The sequence below is a fragment of the Gobio gobio genome (assembly GCF_949357685.1).
Source record: "Gobio gobio genome assembly, chromosome: 20".
Taxonomy (NCBI): Eukaryota; Metazoa; Chordata; class Actinopteri; order Cypriniformes; family Gobionidae; genus Gobio; species Gobio gobio.
The window spans coordinates 16,561,376-16,579,785 of NC_137113.1; the positions used below are offsets into that span (position 1 = coordinate 16,561,376).

At 35.8% G+C, this 18,410-nt stretch overlaps 1 protein-coding gene across 2 annotated transcripts in view; it reads right to left on the reverse strand.

The window, feature by feature from the left end:
• Positions 1–482: 482 nt before the first annotated feature.
• The window catches only part of stxbp4 (syntaxin binding protein 4), a 51,627-nt gene continuing 33,699 nt past the window's right edge, over positions 483–18,410 (reverse strand). Inside the window, exons 20-22 of one of the 2 annotated variants that reach the window (XM_079845993.1) lie at positions 13,306–13,448; positions 3,808–3,865; positions 483–1,583 (exon numbers count right to left, since the gene is read on the reverse strand). In XM_079845993.1, coding sequence (XP_079702119.1) covers positions 1,475–1,583; positions 3,808–3,865; positions 13,306–13,448 — 310 coding nt within the window. In that variant the 3' untranslated portion in view covers positions 483–1,474. Of the gene's footprint in view, positions 1,584–3,807; positions 3,866–13,293; positions 13,449–18,410 lie in introns of both variants that reach the window. The other variant, XM_079845992.1, reaches the window with a different exon arrangement.

Here is an 18,410-nt window from a genome sequence, read left to right on the forward strand (position 1 = left end):
GTCACTGTTATTGTAATTATTATTATCATTTAATAGGACATTTAGATGAGAATGACACTTTCTAAAATATCATAAAGGAATATACTGTACTCCACTCCCAATTCTAATATGAGTGCATTATAATTTAAATACAAGATATTTGCAGCAAGTTTTGCTGGAAAAATCCTTTGATAGAAAAAAAATATCTTTCTGCTCAGTGAAAATTTTGGATACATTTGAATTGAGTGTATTATTAGTGTTCAGTATTTAGGCTACTGTGATAGTTAATTATTCATAATTAAAAGCTTTTTTCTTTAAGAGGACTGTTTTATATGAGACGCATGAGCAGAAGCATCTATACTGTATATGGCATGGAGAAAAAATAAAAAAATAAAATCAATATTTCTCGCCTAGGGTGTGAAGTGCTTGTGAAGTGCACTCAACCTGAAATAGACATACAGCTAATATTCTTTTAAAAGGCAAAAAAAAAAAAAAAAGTGGATGGATTTCATCAGTTGATCTTTAATACAACCACAAAAGTATTCACATTAAAGGAAAAACATAACTCTTCATGATCTACCACAAAGAGATCTCTGAGGCTAAGTTTATGCTGTTAGGCAGAGTGAATTCACAACAAAGCAAATGTGCCATGTTGTGTCATTTTCCAAGAAATTGTACACATAAGGCTTAGGGTATGTTAAACTCACATTTCTAATGGAAGCGCAGAGCTAACTGCACATGCAAGAGAAGACACTTTCACAGTTATATGTATAATAGCTTGAAAGTCCACTAAGGATAACAGCAGAATTAAAAATGCATCTTTATATGGAGAACACTTATAGAGAACCGTGCAATGACTCCTGAAGAACTGTCGCAGAGCTAGATCGAGGAAGTTTGAACAAGAAAACAAATTCCTGTTTCTGTATGAACAAATGCTTTCAAATAGTGGATCAAAGTAGCAGCAAACACAAGCCAAACTGAACGAACATCACAGAAACAGTCCATCCTGATTCACTCGCTGTGTTCTTCCAAAGTTCCTGCTTCACTGAAGAGGCCACGTCCTTTGACTTCAAACAAGTGCAATTGTGCTTGACTTACTCTGACATTGATCTCTTTCTATTCTGAACCTTGACAAAAACAGTGTATAACATGAGGGGAAACTCCTAAAATGTCAAACCATCAAAGAGCTTTGGCGTATTTGCTGCATATTTCAATATCAGTTGTATAGATATCAGCTAGTGTTGACAGTCAGATTCATACGGAGCCCCGCACATGACATGCGGACATGTATATCATGGAATGAATTCTTAATTCGTGGACACAATGTAGTATATTTTTCTGCCTGCAAAATGTGTGAATCTGTAGATTCATTTAATGAATGCGGAGATTTTTTTAATAATGCACATATCACTTTGTTTTGTGTGCTGGGTTGTTTTTCGTTGTTTTGAACCAAATAGCTCAGCAGAAAGAAGCAGAAGAGTCTTCGGGAATCAGTCTAGGCTGTGGATTCTGGAGAGTTCAGGGTTTGGTCAGCCGTTCTTGGTTCTGACAGACCCAAAGATCTCATTACAGGGTGCGTCCATGATGTTGTCTGAGTTTCATGACTGGAGGAAAAAAAGAAATATGACATCTTGATTAAAAAAAAAAGATACACTACCATTCAAAAGTTTGGGGTTGGTAAGATTCTTTTTTATGTTACTGAAAGAAATCTCATGCTCACCAAGGCTGCATTGATTTAATCAAACATTGAGTAAAAACAGTAATATTGTGAAACATTATTACAATATTAAAATATTTTAACATGCAATTTATTCTTCTGTTGGCAAAGCTGAATTTTCAGCAGAATTTACTCCAGTTTTCATTGTCACAGGATCCTTCAGTAATCAATCTAAGCTATGCTGATTTGTGCCATTGACAGAATTTTCCGTCACTTATGAGACAACGGCTGCATCCGGACTCGCATACTTCCCTACTATATAGTAGTCGAAAAGCAGTATATCCGAATTCACAGTAGCTACTTATAAAAGAGTAGCCATTGATTTGATCCGGTGAGATTCTGAAGTGTGCATACGATGGACACTTTACTATCCCATGATGTAATTTAGTAACTTATTTACACTAAATTACTCTGGGACCATTTCCGCCTGGATTTTGAGGTGCTTTTTGATTTTTGCTTTGTAATTTTTTGGTTATAAATTCATTTTTGAAAGTGAGTTATTACAGCTCAAGATTTGTGAATGGCAGTAAGGGGACGTACTACTTATTCCAAATAAATTTTGGAAGCAGCCAACACTTCCTTGGCATTCACAAAATTTTCCGGCTTTCCATATCTTCACTGTTTAATGGTAGGGGGTGCTATTACAATGGAAGCTTGTTTCCGCCACAGAATAAAACATTTTTAAAAGATAATAGCGGCTTTTTATCTCATAATTGTGAGTTTACATCTCGCAATTCTGACTTTTTTTCTCATTATTTGCGAGATATCAAGTCCAGTTGTGAGGGAAAAACAGACAAAAAACAATTTCTCAGAATTGCGAGTTTATATATCACAATTTTGACTTAATATAGCAATTGCGAGTTATGAAGTCAGAATTGCGTGATATAAACTCACAATTGTGAGAAAAAAAGTCAGAATTGCGAGATATAAACTCGCAATTGAGACTTTATATCACGCAATTCGGACTTCATAACTAGCAATTGCGACTTTATAATCACGCAATTCTGAGAAAAAAAGTCAAAATTGAGAGAAAAAAGTCGCAATTACCTTTTTTATTTTTTTATTCTGTGGCGGAAACAAGCTTCCATATATTACTCATCTTCTGAAAGAGTACAGAATCTCCAGATAAAAAAAGAAGCAGAAACATGCGATAAAAGCATTTCTTAGTTGTAGTCTTTGACAAAAACATGATTTTCTCAGCTTTTTGTTCAAAATGTAGCTTCTTTTTTATCACATTCAAGTTAATAAAAAAAAATTCATAAAACAGTTTTTTTTAAAGCAGAGGCTCTTTACTTTCTTTTGACATGTTGCATGTTCAGATATTCATACAACAACATATTCTGAGGGCCATGAAAGTTTTGTGAAAATGATCAAAAATGCTGGCGGTGACTGGAAACTTTAAAAAACAAAATGCTGGCAGGGAAGGAGTTGGTTGAAATTAGTGGTACCGGTTCATATATTTTTAAGGATTGTTTGATGAATAGAAAGTTAAAAAGAACAGTATTATTTTGAAATCTTGAAAGTCTTTACTGTCACTTTCAGTCAATTTAATGCATCCTCGCTGAACAAAAGTAGGAATTTCACCTTTGAACGGTTCATAGAGTACACCTACAAAGATGCATAGGACATTTTGTGCATGGAGGTGAATGCTGTGGTGCTGGTGTGTGTGTCATGGAGAATGCTGGATTAATGGGTGTGGTGTTGCGTGCGACATAAAAACTCTCAAAAGAGTGATGGATGTCTGCAACACTGAACCAGGCTGTTTTGAAAGTTATGCAAAGAACATACTCTTGGGAAGGCGAGATGTGTTTCTTGTCTCTAGAGATGAGGTTACATACATTTTGTCAATAACAATACAAAGAGTCTGCTGCTTTCAAAGCGCAACAGCAATATCTGCAATTTTGTTCCGAATAGTTGGTTGTAGTGTGGTTCTTTTTACTGTATATTTTGAGAATGTTTACTGTAGATCAAACTGTTTATCTCTTATGAAGTACCATTCACAACATGAGAACTGTTGTTTACTTTTGGGAAAGGGGGCCGAAACAAAGGAACTGAAATTGTGAATGTATGCAAATGTATATTTGTATAATTGAAGTGGACTCAAGACTTACTTTATGTAGTACTTCACTCCATCTGCAGTGTACGCCTCATCCCAGCCATAAGGTAAACCTGTGAACAAAAAAAAACGGACAGAGAAATCAGATACATCTACGTGAGGACAACAAACAAGATAATGGAGAAGCCAAAATATATATATATTTTTTAAATGCAACATTTCTCGCTGACTCTCTTGATCCTGAAATGCCAGTGATCGTGAGAATTTCCTGGCAACTGGAACAAATGGGGTCAGATATGAATATGCTAAATGTCCCAGTATATCTGCAATAATCTGAAAAGCTATTTTCATATAAAAAAGGGAATGTATTGTACAGTGAATAAAATTTGCTTCCAATGGATTTGGATTTTGGTATAAAATCTCCATCCACACACAAACACGTTTCTCTAAATGCACTTTTATTTTTCATGCACAGCTTTGGAAATGAAAAGGATTCTGATTGAGGACTGATGTGTGTCAGGCACTCAGGCTTTAATGTATGGACCTCAAAAAAGTGAGCAGATAGACAGTTTTACAGGCCGAAAATGACACCGGTCAGAATGCCACCAAATACGTGCCACCAAAAAAAAAAAGGGTAACAAATCCCTGGCAGAATTTGATCTTGACACTCCCTCTGTGCATGCAGGAAGTACTATTGACAGTGAGTCTACTGGCATACACAATGCCCTGACATGACTTTATAATGGGTTTCTCATCAGGAACATGATCTTACTATGAAAAAAAAATGATGATGAAAAGAATGCACAGAGTATCCCACCATCTAGATTTCACACACAATCAACATTTTGACAGGAAAGGCCAAAGAATAATTTATGTGCTCTCAAATTTCTACAAACAAATATCCCTTCTGTAGTGCCTATGGGAATTTGCAGTAAATGTTGTGTTGTCTACCTTTCCACAAACAAATGAGTGGAAAATTTATGAAGGCAATTTTGGCTAACAAGTAATGTTCCATTTATCATTGTGTCAGTGGCTATTTCTTCACTCAAAAAAATTAACTTTCACTGTTGTTAGTTGCACTCAAATCATTCTTGTTCACATTACTTAAAAAACTCATGTAACTAAATGAACTTAAATTTACTGAGTTGTTTCTACTAAAAATGAGTATTGTCAGCTTTACTTAATAAGTGTTTGTTCGGTCAACTTAACATTGCTGAGTGAAACGAACAAACTGGGCAGTGGATCTGCAGCATGCTTTTTTGAGTAAATTCAACAAGTAATTTGTTTGAGTGTTGAATATTGGGGGTGGAACCAATTTGATTTATTTTTCTATTTATTTTTTGTCTTTTTATATTCATCTTTTTGGTAACACTTTAGTTTAGGGTCCAATTCTCGCTATTAACTAGTTGCTTATTAGAATGCATATCACTAAGATATTGGTTATTTATTAGTACTTATAAAGCACATATTAATGCCTTATTCTGCATGACCATATTCTACATCCCTTAATCCAACCCAATACCTAAATTTAATAACTACCTTACTAACTATTAATACGCAGTAACCAGAGGTGTCAAGTAACGAAGTACAAATACTTCGTTACCTTACTTAAGTAGAAATTTTGAGTATCTATACTTTACTGGAGTAATTATTTTTCAGCCTACTTTTTACTTCTACTCCTTACATTTTCAAGCAATTATCTGTACTTTCTACTCCTTACATTTTAAAAATAGCCTCGTTACTCCTATTCCATATCGGCATGTTTTCATTCCGGCTTGTCATAAAAAAAAAAAACTATCCAGATAAATCGCTCCATCCGGACAGAGTGAATTTGATTGTGGTTGGATGAGAAGGATAAACACAAACCATTCCGACACCCTATTGGGTTGTAGGCGATCAATCACGCCTGCACCTGCACAAATCACACACCATGCTGCCAAATAGGGCGGGTTCTCGCCGACGAGCACGCACTTTCAGCCAATCAGCGATCAGCAGGCAGACGTGCACATTCATGACTTTAGCCTTTAGGTTTTAGCGCGATAACTCGTAGCTGTATATTCCAGTGATCGCTATGCCAGAGGCATAAATATACAGTAAATTGTATCTACAGTAAAGAGTGGGAGAGTGACTCAACTCTCAAACGTGAATTACACCTGTGACTCGAAGACTCTTTATAAATATAACCGTGACTCCTGTTCATCATCATATACACTCAGAACATCTGCAACTAGCAACCCCGACAGCTGCTGAAAATGAAAGATGTTAAAATCAACGATTAATCCGTTTTGACTGTGCTAAGTGCATGTGCCATGTACTTCACGAAAGATATACTGTAGTTTTGTCAAAGCAAAGTGCAACACAAAGGTAAGCGCATTGTTGTAATTTTTTGTTGGCAGATTATTGTAGCCTACACAGTATCAATGAATTACGCATTTTGGCAGTGGTGTATATGCATTAACATGTGAAATGCCTGTTTATTACATTGCTTTTTCCAATCTCTATATTGGGCACTTTTTGCACGTAAATTGGCTTCTTACTGTTGACATTGAAAATTATGTATGTGTTTTTCTGACGAATAGCCGTTTTTACAGTTTCTACCCGGACATAGTCATATTTGATCCGTTTTACTGGGATTTCTTTTTTTTTTATTTTTTTTAATCATCAATGTTATGTTTTAAGGAGATAAAATGGTAACTTACTTATCAACATTGATTGGTATGGCAATAAAATAATACATTATTTTGGCAGTTAAAGTTTTTTTTGTGACTAGTTGCCTATAAGTAGCCTATTGTAAAGGTGCAAAAAGTCAAAATTGTTATCAATAACCAGGCATGTTATCAATAACCATTTTTTTGAATATAAATGTACATTTGGTGAGGTTTTTGGGCTGGAAATCTTTGACCCAATCTGGCCACACTGATCACACATTCAAAAAATGGTTATTGATAACATGCCTCTGAATTTTGACTTTTTGCACCTTTACAATATTTATAGGCAACTAGTCATCAAATCTTCCGCTCCATGAAACACGTTAATGCTCAATAGTATATGGTTCTTTAATGTATTTGCATTGTCCTAAAATGCGTTCATTTTTAATGGGAATATATGCGGCTGAAACGCGTAGCCAAGTGCATCTAAAAATGTTCAACATTAACTTCTTAATATAACATTATAGTCATTATGGCCTTTAGAAAAATGTTTTTTTGAGGAGGTGGGGTATGCACTGTGGCGCGGCCTAATCTTTTGTCCTTAAAGGGATAATTCACCCAAAAATTAAAATTCTGTCATCATTTACTCACCCTCAAGTTGTTCCAAACCTGTATGAGTTTCTTTGTTCTGAAGATATTTTGAAGAATATTTGTAACCAAGCAGATAGAGCAACCATTGACTGCCATAGTAGGGGAAAATACTATGGCAGTCAATGGTTACATATAATCTGCTTGGTTACAAACATTCTTCAATCTTCAGAACAAAGAAACTCATACAGGTTTGGAACAACTTAAGGGTGAGTAAATGATGACAGAATTTTCATTTTTGGGTGAACTACCCCTTTAATGGAATTTTTTCCCCTTTACATTACTTTTACTTTTATACTTTAAGTAGTTTTGAAACCAGTACTTTTACACTTTTACTTGAGTAAAAAGCTTGAGTTGATACTTCAACTTCTACAGAAGTCTTTTTGAACCCCAGTATCTATACTTCTACTTGAGTAATGAAAGCGAATACTTTTGACACCTCTGGCAGTAACTAGGAGTTTATTGAAGCAAAAGTTGTAGTTAATAGAATTGGACCCTAATCTTAAATGTGACCACCTTTTTAGTTAAAGGAATTAAAGGATTTAAATGGATTTAAGGGAATAACAAAAAAGAAAACAGTAAAAAAAACAATAGGAATTTCTATAAAATACTAAATTTGAACTATTTGCAAATTATACTTCTATTTTTAAAATATGCACTATTCACTCAAGTATGACTATGTCAATCACGAAACAGAAAAATGTTAGTCTCATCACATTCAATTATTACGTGAATCACACCGTGAAATGATTCAAGTTTGACAAAAAAAGTTGAGTTTGCATCACTGGTTATCGCTGTTGGTCATTTAAGCCTTCAAACTGAATTGAATAATACTTCCATATTCTAATTGAATATTCAATTAAATTTGATAGAATTTTACTATTAAATGTGTAAATCTTAAAAAAAGGCTTACATTTTTATATAGAAAATGGTAATGCAGAATAAGGCATTAATATGGGCTTAAGTACTAATAAACAACCAATAACCTAGTAATATGCATGCTAATACGCAACTAGTTAATAGTGAGAATTGGACACAAACTAAAGTGTTACCAAACATTTCTATTGTAAGCAATTCAACAAACAGAGACAATCTGGCCATTTTCGAATTATTGGGTATTACAAAACAAGTATAGACACACCAGCTAAAGTTTTGTTCTAACATTTACATAACCTTTACAAAACATTAGTGAAAGTTCTGGGAAAGTTCCCTGTTAGCTGGGTAACTAGGGACAATGAAACGCATCTAAACCTTGGTTTATTCTACCTAATTGTTGGCTGTTATCTTTATCAGCCTTGAGAAAAAAGGAAGTTTTCGATGGTCATTTCCCGGAAAATAAACAGAATGATGTTTTCAAAAACTTGCATTCATCTCTATTTCTAGTGGCCGTCAATTCAATCGAGTCTTTAAATTCTACAGCTTAGTGATTTCTCTTAGAGATTGAGTTTTTTGTATTGAGTGTTCTGACGCATCCACACTCCACAGTGGTCACAAATCCTTTGGGACAAAGTAACAGAGCTCATTACATGCCTCTTTAATTCAATCAACTCTTTGTTTTCTAAAGGCCTTGCTCTAGTAAGCAAGAGTGAATGATTTCACTAGATCAACAATATGATACTGAAAAGACAATTTCAGCTGCCTCAAATTACCCCTCAGTACATCAGATATAATTGGGATGAGCAAAAGAAGCTTTCCCAAAATTGATTTGATGTCTTTCTCTCTTAAAGGGACAGTAAGAAAATTCTGGCATCATTTACTCATCCTCACGTCGATCCGAACCTGTATGACTTTCTTTTTTGTGGAACACAAAATAAGGTATGTCGAAAAATGTCTCAGTGTTTTCTCCAACGTTCTTTAGTAATAGAAGATATAGAATAATACAGATTTGGAACAACATGAGGGTGAGTACATGACGGAAATTTTCATTTTTGGGTGAACTATCCCTTTAAATGATGAAATAGACAATTTTTATATCAATATTAAATCCTTATTCTAAAGAATGTCTCCCCTTTGTCTTATTGATCAGACACAGAGTGGTACACAGCCCTTCACATGGCTGAAAGAATATCCATCATGTGGAAAACACTGCCCGTCTCTGTGCTAGGCTGAGGTTGCTCTCTTTGGTTTCAATCAGTGTGATGAAGGTGGCCCTCCATGTGCAGCTCAAAGCGTGCCTCATTCTCCCCCGCAGGGCAGCATTCAGGCAAAACGTGAGCATCACTGAGAGGTCACATGCTGCCAGGTGTGTGGAACACGTTTTCTGTCCCCTAAGCAATCACTTTAGATCTTTCTTCCCTCTCTCAGCTGATCCCTCAGTTTTCTTCCCTTAATCCAACCGTCTGTCCGTCTCTATCCGTTTTTTTTGTGCATCATTTGGTACCTTGGAAATTTAAGTTACCAAGAAACAGTAGAAACAACAAACAGTTGTTAAATTATCCCATTTGTTAAATCATAATTTTATCCACCTTATTTTTCAACGTGGAAGCAAGCTATTTTCTGTGAATGTGCGAAATTTCCGATTCATTAGCCGCTATAGGGAAATAACAGGAAAAAGTGCTGTAAATGGTAAAACTATTTGCGCTACAAACCAGTATATAATTATAATTATGCCAATACATTAAAATATTAGGGTATATTGGTATTAAAATATTAAAGGGATAGTTCCCCCCAAAATGAAAATTTGCCCATGATTTACTCACCCTCAGGTGTATATGACATTCTTCTTTCAGACGAATAAAATCGGTGGTATATTAAAAAAGTATACCAGTTAATACCAGTTTGCAATATCAAGCAGCATAACAAGCTTTTTTGTACAGCTGAAATGAACTGGAAGCGGATGACACCGGAAGCCAGACACATTCAATTTACAAATGGCCTGTGCTTAAGTGAAAAATAAGGTGGATAGACAGACTTTAGTCACCTTGAAATCAAAATGGACAATTCGTATTATTTTATGGAATACTGCAGTATTTGTTATAAATGATTTATCCGTGCATCATCATCATCATTATTATTATTTGAATTAATGTGCAGTATTCATTTCTAATCTTTAATCAAAATAATTCCCCTCCCTCTTGCTCCAACATCTCATCTCTTCTCTGATGGCTGAGGGCGGGACAACCTGTCACTCACATGAGGTCACAGCAATAGCAAACCACAACCATCCAATTAATTCCTGATGGACAAAAACAAGTCAAGCCATGCATTTTTTCTTGTCTGAGAAGCTGTTTCACTCGGATACGTCAAAATAGGAAACAAAAGACCATCAAATCTACAATTTCATGCCGACTTTAAAGGGATAGTACATGAGGAAAATTCTGTTATCATTTATTCAATCTTGTGTCATTCCATACATGGATGACTTTCTTCTGTGGAACCCAAAATGACATATTCTAAAAATGAAATAAATAATACAATGAAAGTCAATGGGATCCAATGTTGTTTTGGACCCCATTGACTTTCATTGTGTGGGAGAAAAAAAAATCTTCAAAATATTTTCCTTCGAGTTCCAAAGCCCCTTTCGCACAGAGATTCCGGAAAATACACTGATAACGTGTCCTGGTATTTGTCCCAGGAATGTTTGATTTTGGTCTCGATTGACTCAAAAACTGGTCTCCGCAGTCTTAAGTTTGCTTGTGATCTGCAAATTTTTTTTTCTGATTCTATCATAAACTAGCGGCATTGATTGCGGCTTTCGTTCACACAGGGCGCGTTCCGGGATCCCGGCAATGTTACTAGGTCTCCATTCCGGGATCAAAATGCCGGGACATGTTTGCGTTCACACAGAGGGCACTCTGGCAATTTTATTGCAATTTTCCAGGGTGAACACACTGTGTGAAAGGGGCTTGAGTCATACAGGTTTAGAACAAAATGGCAAGTAAATGGTGAATTTTGGGGTGAACTATCACTTTAAGGAAGATGTGTCATGCACTAAAATTCAGACTTATGATGATTGACCAACTTTTTTTTTTAAATTATTATTACATTTGGAGCCCTCAATCCTGAAAATGGGGTTTGAAGTTTTAGGAACTCTCAGGTATATGATTTAATCAACTATTCCCTGCACAAAATATTCATTAAAGAGCGGTTGGACAAAAACAAGTCCATAATTGATTCCCCTCATTATTAAGACCATGTATTCAGTGAATGTGAGGAGGCCAGACATGCCGTTTTGTCTGAGCTGCAGCGAGTCCGTGAACTGTCTATTTCCTTTTAAATGCAAGAAAATCATGCCGGTCTGTAAGCATGAATACGATCAACATGCTTTTCTTGAGATACAAAGAATAGGATACTTCAGTTAATATTACTATCCGACTATATTATTATTAAATCTCACTATATCAGGTCTTTTTCAATACCTGACATTCTACTTTGTGACTCAGAGTTGTATGAGGCTGTATTGGACACAGGAAAAAATCCTGAGAAAGAAAAGGCAGCCTCTTGTTGTTGTTAAGGATCTGCGCATTGGATGGACTGCTATCAGCAATGTTTTGACAAGCTGGATCAGTTTAACTAGGCCAACAAGATAGTATTCACTGTCAGTCAAATCAAGATGAGATGAACAATCATTGTGGTGTAGAAGAAAAAAAAAAACATTCAACTTTCAACAAAAAATGTAAACTAAAATGCATTTTTACATGTTATCCCACCAAGGACACATTTTAAAAAGTGTTTATCGTTTCGATACAATTGCGACAAAAAGCATAGACTATTGTTTTCCAGCAGCTTTGTATCTAGGCAACGTTTGCATCAGTAAGGTGAATCAGATCTTAAAGGTTTGTATGAGCAGCAAATACACCTTGTATTGTGTTTTCTTATGGGATTAACCTATTTTTTTCACTATACACATCTAAATGGCTTCGATTTCACGATAAAGGTGGTTATATAATATAACATAATATATAAGATGTAAAACATTTACGTCACAAGTAATTGAAGAGACAGGATATGAAAAAAATCAACAAACAAGCAGATTAAATGAACTTAAAATGTAGATCACTAGGCTGTCTGCCGAAAAGGAGAAAGTTCCATAACAAATGCTATCTGAATAGGTTCTATAAATTTGAACAATAAGCAGTATCTTGGTCATAATGATGCTATAATGTGTTTGGTTTAAGAGGCTCATAATGAGATGGAATTATGAAAAGACTGCCGATGTTTTGACCTCTACAGGTCATTAGATGCATTTGTTTAAGGTCAAACATTGCTGGAAGGTAAGCTATATATTTTCCTGCAAATTACAAAGCTGAATGGGATCAGGGGTTCATGCAATGGCTAAATGAGCAGACTGAATGTGGCTCTTAGGGTAAACCAGTCAAGTCAAGAAGTCATGTTAAAAATGAGATCATTCAAAAACCCAAAGTCTGTTTCTTGTTGTAATAGAGTTTTGTGAGCATATAATATAATGCAAAGGGTTGTGTGCCATTCACATTTTAACCGGTACCTGAAATTTGGTAATTTTGGAAATTTTGCTTTTTTCGGTACTTTAGGGATGTTTACCTCAATAACAATAAAGAAACTGTAAGTCATTTATAGAAGTGTTATTCACATTATGCCAGAGCTGCCTTGGTTATATATATATATATATATATATATATATATATATATATATATATATATATATATATATATATATATATATATATATATATATATATATATATATATATATATTTATTTATTTATTTATTTATTTAATTTCTATGAAAAGATTTCCCACAAATTGTGTATTTTCTGGTAATCAAATGAAGACATTAATTTAATTTGTCTTTTAATTGAATTAAACAGACATTTTTGTCAAACAAAGTGCTGCACAACTGAGCTTTATACTGTTAAAATTAAAACATGGAAGAACATTTTTCATTTTTACTTAAAACATTTTTTTTTTGATAATTTATTATTATTACAATAATGTATTTAAATAGTCTTTTTGTGGTTTAATATTCACAGACACTAGTCTATATCAACAGATGCGTTCTCAGGTACCGACATTTTGCACCAATTGATTTAATGTGACTCGGTACTCGGTAGTACCGACGTAATATGGTCGGTACCCTTAAAAGTACCAAGTTCGATATCCAACCCTAATTATGCATCCACTTTTCAATAATAAACGATAACATCTCAAATTGCTGGTGCCGTAAGATACATTTATACATGACAAGGCTCAGAGAACAACACAAGAGTCAGACAAAATGACACAAGAAGAAGTTGCAATTTGGACAGTTTCACAAGTAGAAACATACCCGTATACTTACAGTCCAGCTTTAGAATGCTTCTGACAGCATGAGTTAGTTCTTTAGCTTCCACAGCAAGAGCAGATGCAGTCCAGGGTGGTTTTTTCCCTCCTTGAGATGCCACGGTCTGAGACTGTGTGGCCAACTTCAGATCGCTGGGAGAACTGAAAGACAAAGACCACAATGCTTTAATAAAAATGCTGCAAGCAATTTCAGAAATTTTAACAAGCTAACATTAACATTAACCTAACTTGCGCTAAACACTTTATTTTGAGGGTCACTTTTAAACATTCTATTGACTATAAGTAGATTGGCACCTATACCGACATGTCAACATGGCACCTACCTACATGTCAACAAGATTTTCTTCAACACCACAATGATTGTTCATCTCATCTTGATTTGACTGACAGTGAATACTATCTTGTTGGCCTAGTTAAACTGATCCAGCTTGTCAAAACATTGCTGATAGCAGTCCATCCAATGTCAACTAACTCTCATTAGAGTATTAGTAGACTGTCTGTTTAATATCTGCTGCTAACATTTTATTTTGAAGCTCCCCCAACAGACATTCTACTGACTATAAGTAGCTTTGCAAGCACATGTCAACTTAATCTACTAACCCTAACCTTACCCCTAACAGACTAATAGAACTAATACTCCAATGAATGACATGTAGGTGCGACGTTACTTATAGTCAACAGAATGTCTAAAGGTGACCATCGAAATAAAGTAGCAAACTTTATATATATTTATATATATATATATATATATATATATATATATATATATATATATATATATATATATATTTATATATATTTATATATATATATATATATATATATATATATATATATATATATATATATAATATAAATATAAATATATATATATATATATATATATATATATATATATATATATATATATATATATATATATATATATATATATATATATATATATATATATATATATATATATATATATATATATATATATATATATATATACACTGTTTATATATTTTTATTTTATTGTATGGTGTATTGTTCTCAAGGAAAACAACCCTCTCAGGTTGAAAACTGTGTCAGTCTTGTGTGATTTTCAGCTGACTTGTTATGAAAGCTGTAGAAAAGTGCACTCCCTTCGACCTGAAATGAACAAAGCCAGCTGGGCAGACTGGTATAAAAGAAGAGCCCAGCAGGACATCTAGTAAAGGGCGGATTTTTGGGGAAGGGGATTCAGACCCACTGACATGAATGGACCAGTGTTATGAAAACATATTATAAAACTACCACACTTTCGGTTCATGAACTACAATGAATTGGACTAGACTGTTATATAACAATTATAATATTAATGTGTGATTAATTAATGTAGAACGCCATTTCATAGCAATATGTTATATTTTGTTAGAAATATTGTAATGTATCGGCTGTTTGCTAGTGTAGCCCAATAATCCTGATCTTCTGACAGATTTTTTTTATTTTCACTGCCTTTCAAAGGTTTGGGGTCGTAAGATTTTTAAAAATGTTCTTGAAAGAAGTTTTTTATGCTCACCCAGGCTGCAATTATTTTATCAAGATTAATGTAATTATCATAATATTGTGAAACGGTTTTCTATTTTAATGTATTTTAAAAAGTAATTTACTCCTGTGTAGCAAAGCTGAATTTTCAGCAGTCTTCATTATCTCACGATCCTTCATTCGATGCAGATTTGGTGCTCAAGAAACATTTACTATTATTATTCTAAATGTTGAAAACAGGGGCCTATACCATGAAGCCGGTTTAGCTGGCTAGCCAGATATGTTTATGCTTAGTTTGTGCCAATCCTGGGTTATAGGTACTATTAAAGTGGTTTGGCTTTTAGCAGTGTTCATCTCCATAGTAACTAACGGTCCACGGCTAACCTGCTCCAGGGCAGGTTATGTTCTGGATAAGAGATCTCAAAATGAAATTTGAAACACCTCTGAGGCAATAAAGTCATGCCCCACTTTTCTACTCCAAATTAAAGGTTACTACATAGTAAATGGTTTATAAAGACTAAAGTGTCTGGCTTTTAACAAATGCTTATTTATAATGATAATAATTGTGAATGATTTAGATATGATTTATGTAACTATACCCTTAATCAATTACACATATAATTTTAGTTAATCGATCATTAATAGGCACTTTGTTAAAATGAATATAAATAACCTAAAGGTTATACAAATAAGCTTTAAAATCAATAAATAAAGCTATAAAAATGACTACATGTGAGCTTAAATGTTCAATTCTCTCTATATATCAACTAAACTAACTTCATAACTTTTACTTGCATTGACGTAGTAAGATTTTCTTCTATTTTCTTTCTCTTTTCTTCTTGCTGTGTAAATTTGTTTAAATTCTTAATATTTTTCAATCATGTAATATTCTGAAGGAGAGAGAAGAGAATCTCAGTTTCACTGATCCACAGCATGTGATTGGCTGTTCACTACTGATGTCACAGCTAAACTCCTAAACTCAGGATCAAAGCCTGAGTTGACAGAGAAAGCTGATGATCAGCATCATGGGACCAACAAAGCCTGAATAGATTGGTTTGGTTTTGTCAACTCGAAACTAATCCTGTAACCCTGAGTTTGCTAAACTACTATCATGGTACAGGCCCCAGTTGTGATTGTCACATGTTCAGTCTGTTTTGCTTGTGTTTGATTTGTGCCTTTGTTCAGTTTCCCGCCACTCCTTGTTTCCATGGTCACCGTCATTATGAGTTAATTTAGTTCAGCTGTGTCTGTTTAACTATCTTGTTTGTTTTCACTATATAAGTTCCTCTTGTTCACTCAGTCTTTGTCTAGTCACTGTTGCGTTTCCGTTGCCTGTCTGCATGTTCCTGTGAAGTTAAGATTAAAATGTATGTTTGATTGTGGTCTTCTGAGTCTTCAGCCTGTTCCTGGGTCACCAAACGTGACAGTGATATATAATAAATGTGATATTTTTTTCAGGATTCTTTGATGAATAAAACGTTTAAAAGATCAGCATTTATTGAAAAAAGTCTTTACAGTAACTTCTGATCAATTTAGCGTGCCGTTGCTGAATAAAGTATTCATTTCTTTAAAATTACTTTCCATTACGGAACTAGACAATAAGACTGGACACACAAGCAGAACAAAGGCAGCGCAGAAGCTGTATGTATACAGAGTGGAAGCAGCACAAGCCTTTTATTCTTTTACACTGGCAGGGCTTGTCGCACACAGCTGAACAGCGACTTGAGTACTGCAAATACTGCTCCGACCACTTTCTGTAACATGCTTTGATTTATGATGGGCAGCATTCTCTGCTGTGATGTGACCGTGTTCCCCTCGCACACATACCACATATGATATATACACATACACATATCAGTCATAACATTATGAGCACTGACAGGTGAAGTGAAAAACACTGATTATCTCTTCATTACGGCACCTGTTAGTGTGGGGGATATATTAGGCAGCAAGTGAACATTTTGTCCTCAAAGTTGATGTGTTAGAAGCAGGAAAAACGGGCAAGCGTGAGGATTTGAGCGAGTTTGACAAGGGCCAAATTGTGATGGCTAGATGACTGGGTTCGAGCATCTCCAAAACTGCAGCTCTTGTGGGGTGCTCCCGGTCTGCAGTGGTCAGTATCTATCAAAAGTGGACCAAGGAAGGAACAGTGGTGAACCGGCGAGGCTCATTGATGCCTGTGGGGAGCGAAGACTGGCCTGTGTGGTCCGATCAAACAGATGAGCTGCTGTAGCTCAAATTGCTCAAGAAGTTAATGCTGGTTCTGATAGAAAGGTGTCAGAATACACAGTGCATTGCAGTTTGTTGCATATGGGGCTGCCCATGCTGACCCCTGTCCACCGCCGAAAGCACCAATAGTGGGCACGTGAGCATCAGAACTGGACCACGGAGCAATGGAAGAAGGTGGCCTGGTCTGATGAATCACATTTTCTTTTACATCACGTGGATGGCCGGGTGCGTGTGCGTCGCTTACCTGGAGAACACATGGCACCAGGATGCACTATGGGAAGAAAGCAAGCTGGTGGAGGCAGTGTGATGCTTCGGGCAATGTTCTGCTGGGAAACCTTGGGTCCTGCCATCCATGTGGATGTTAATTTGACACGTACCACCTACCTAAGCATTGTTGCAGACCATGTACACCCTTTCATGGAAACGGTATTCCCTGCTGGCTGTGGCCTCTTTCAGCAGGATAATGCGCCCTCCCACAAAGCAAGAATGGTTGAGGATTTGAGGAGCATAACAACGCGTTTTAGGTGTTGACTTGGCCTCCAAATTTCCCAGATCTCAATCCAATCGAGCATCTGTGGGATGTGCTGAACAAACAAGTCCGATCCACGGAGGCCCCACCTCGCAACTTATGCCTGGTTCAGACTACACGATTTTAGCCCGAATTTGGCACAATCCGTTTGACGTATGGTGTCGTAGGGATTCGTAAACGACAATGGACGTCGGGACGCAAGAATTGATCGTATCATCTCGTATAGCGTGTCATAGTATATGACAACCGAATCCGCGTCTGCGATAGTTCACGACGTCACAGCAGAAAGACTAGCATGTTGAATTTTTTTTGAGGTCCCCACGACGGGTTCCGTCACATGGGTGACGCTGACCAATCGGAGCACAGCCGCTTTTCGTACACAGCTTTCAAACATGGCGAAACGCAAGAGAGATGATGGTGCGGCTAGGTGGAGTTATGAAATGGAGGAAAGGTTCGTGGAGATGTGGCAACAGTACTCTTGCCTGTACGATGTTTCATCGAGGGACAACCACGACAGATTACAAAAAAAAGCTGCCGTACGATAGCGGAAGCCCTTCAGCAACCCGGTGAGTACTGGAATTAGCTGTAACTTTTAAGCTAGCAAATCATTCATTATATTCTTCTTCGCTATAGAGAAAATTGTGTGTGTGAGAAAGAGATAGAGATTTTGTTATTGAGTGAGTGAGTGAGTGAGTGAGTGAGTGAGTGAGTGAGTGAGTGAGTGAGTTTTGTGTGCACGTGAGTGAGGTTGTGTGTGAGAGAGCGAGTGAGTTACTGTGTGATTGAGGGTGTGTGTGTGTGTGAGAGAGAGAGAGAGAGAGAGAGAGAGAGAGTTA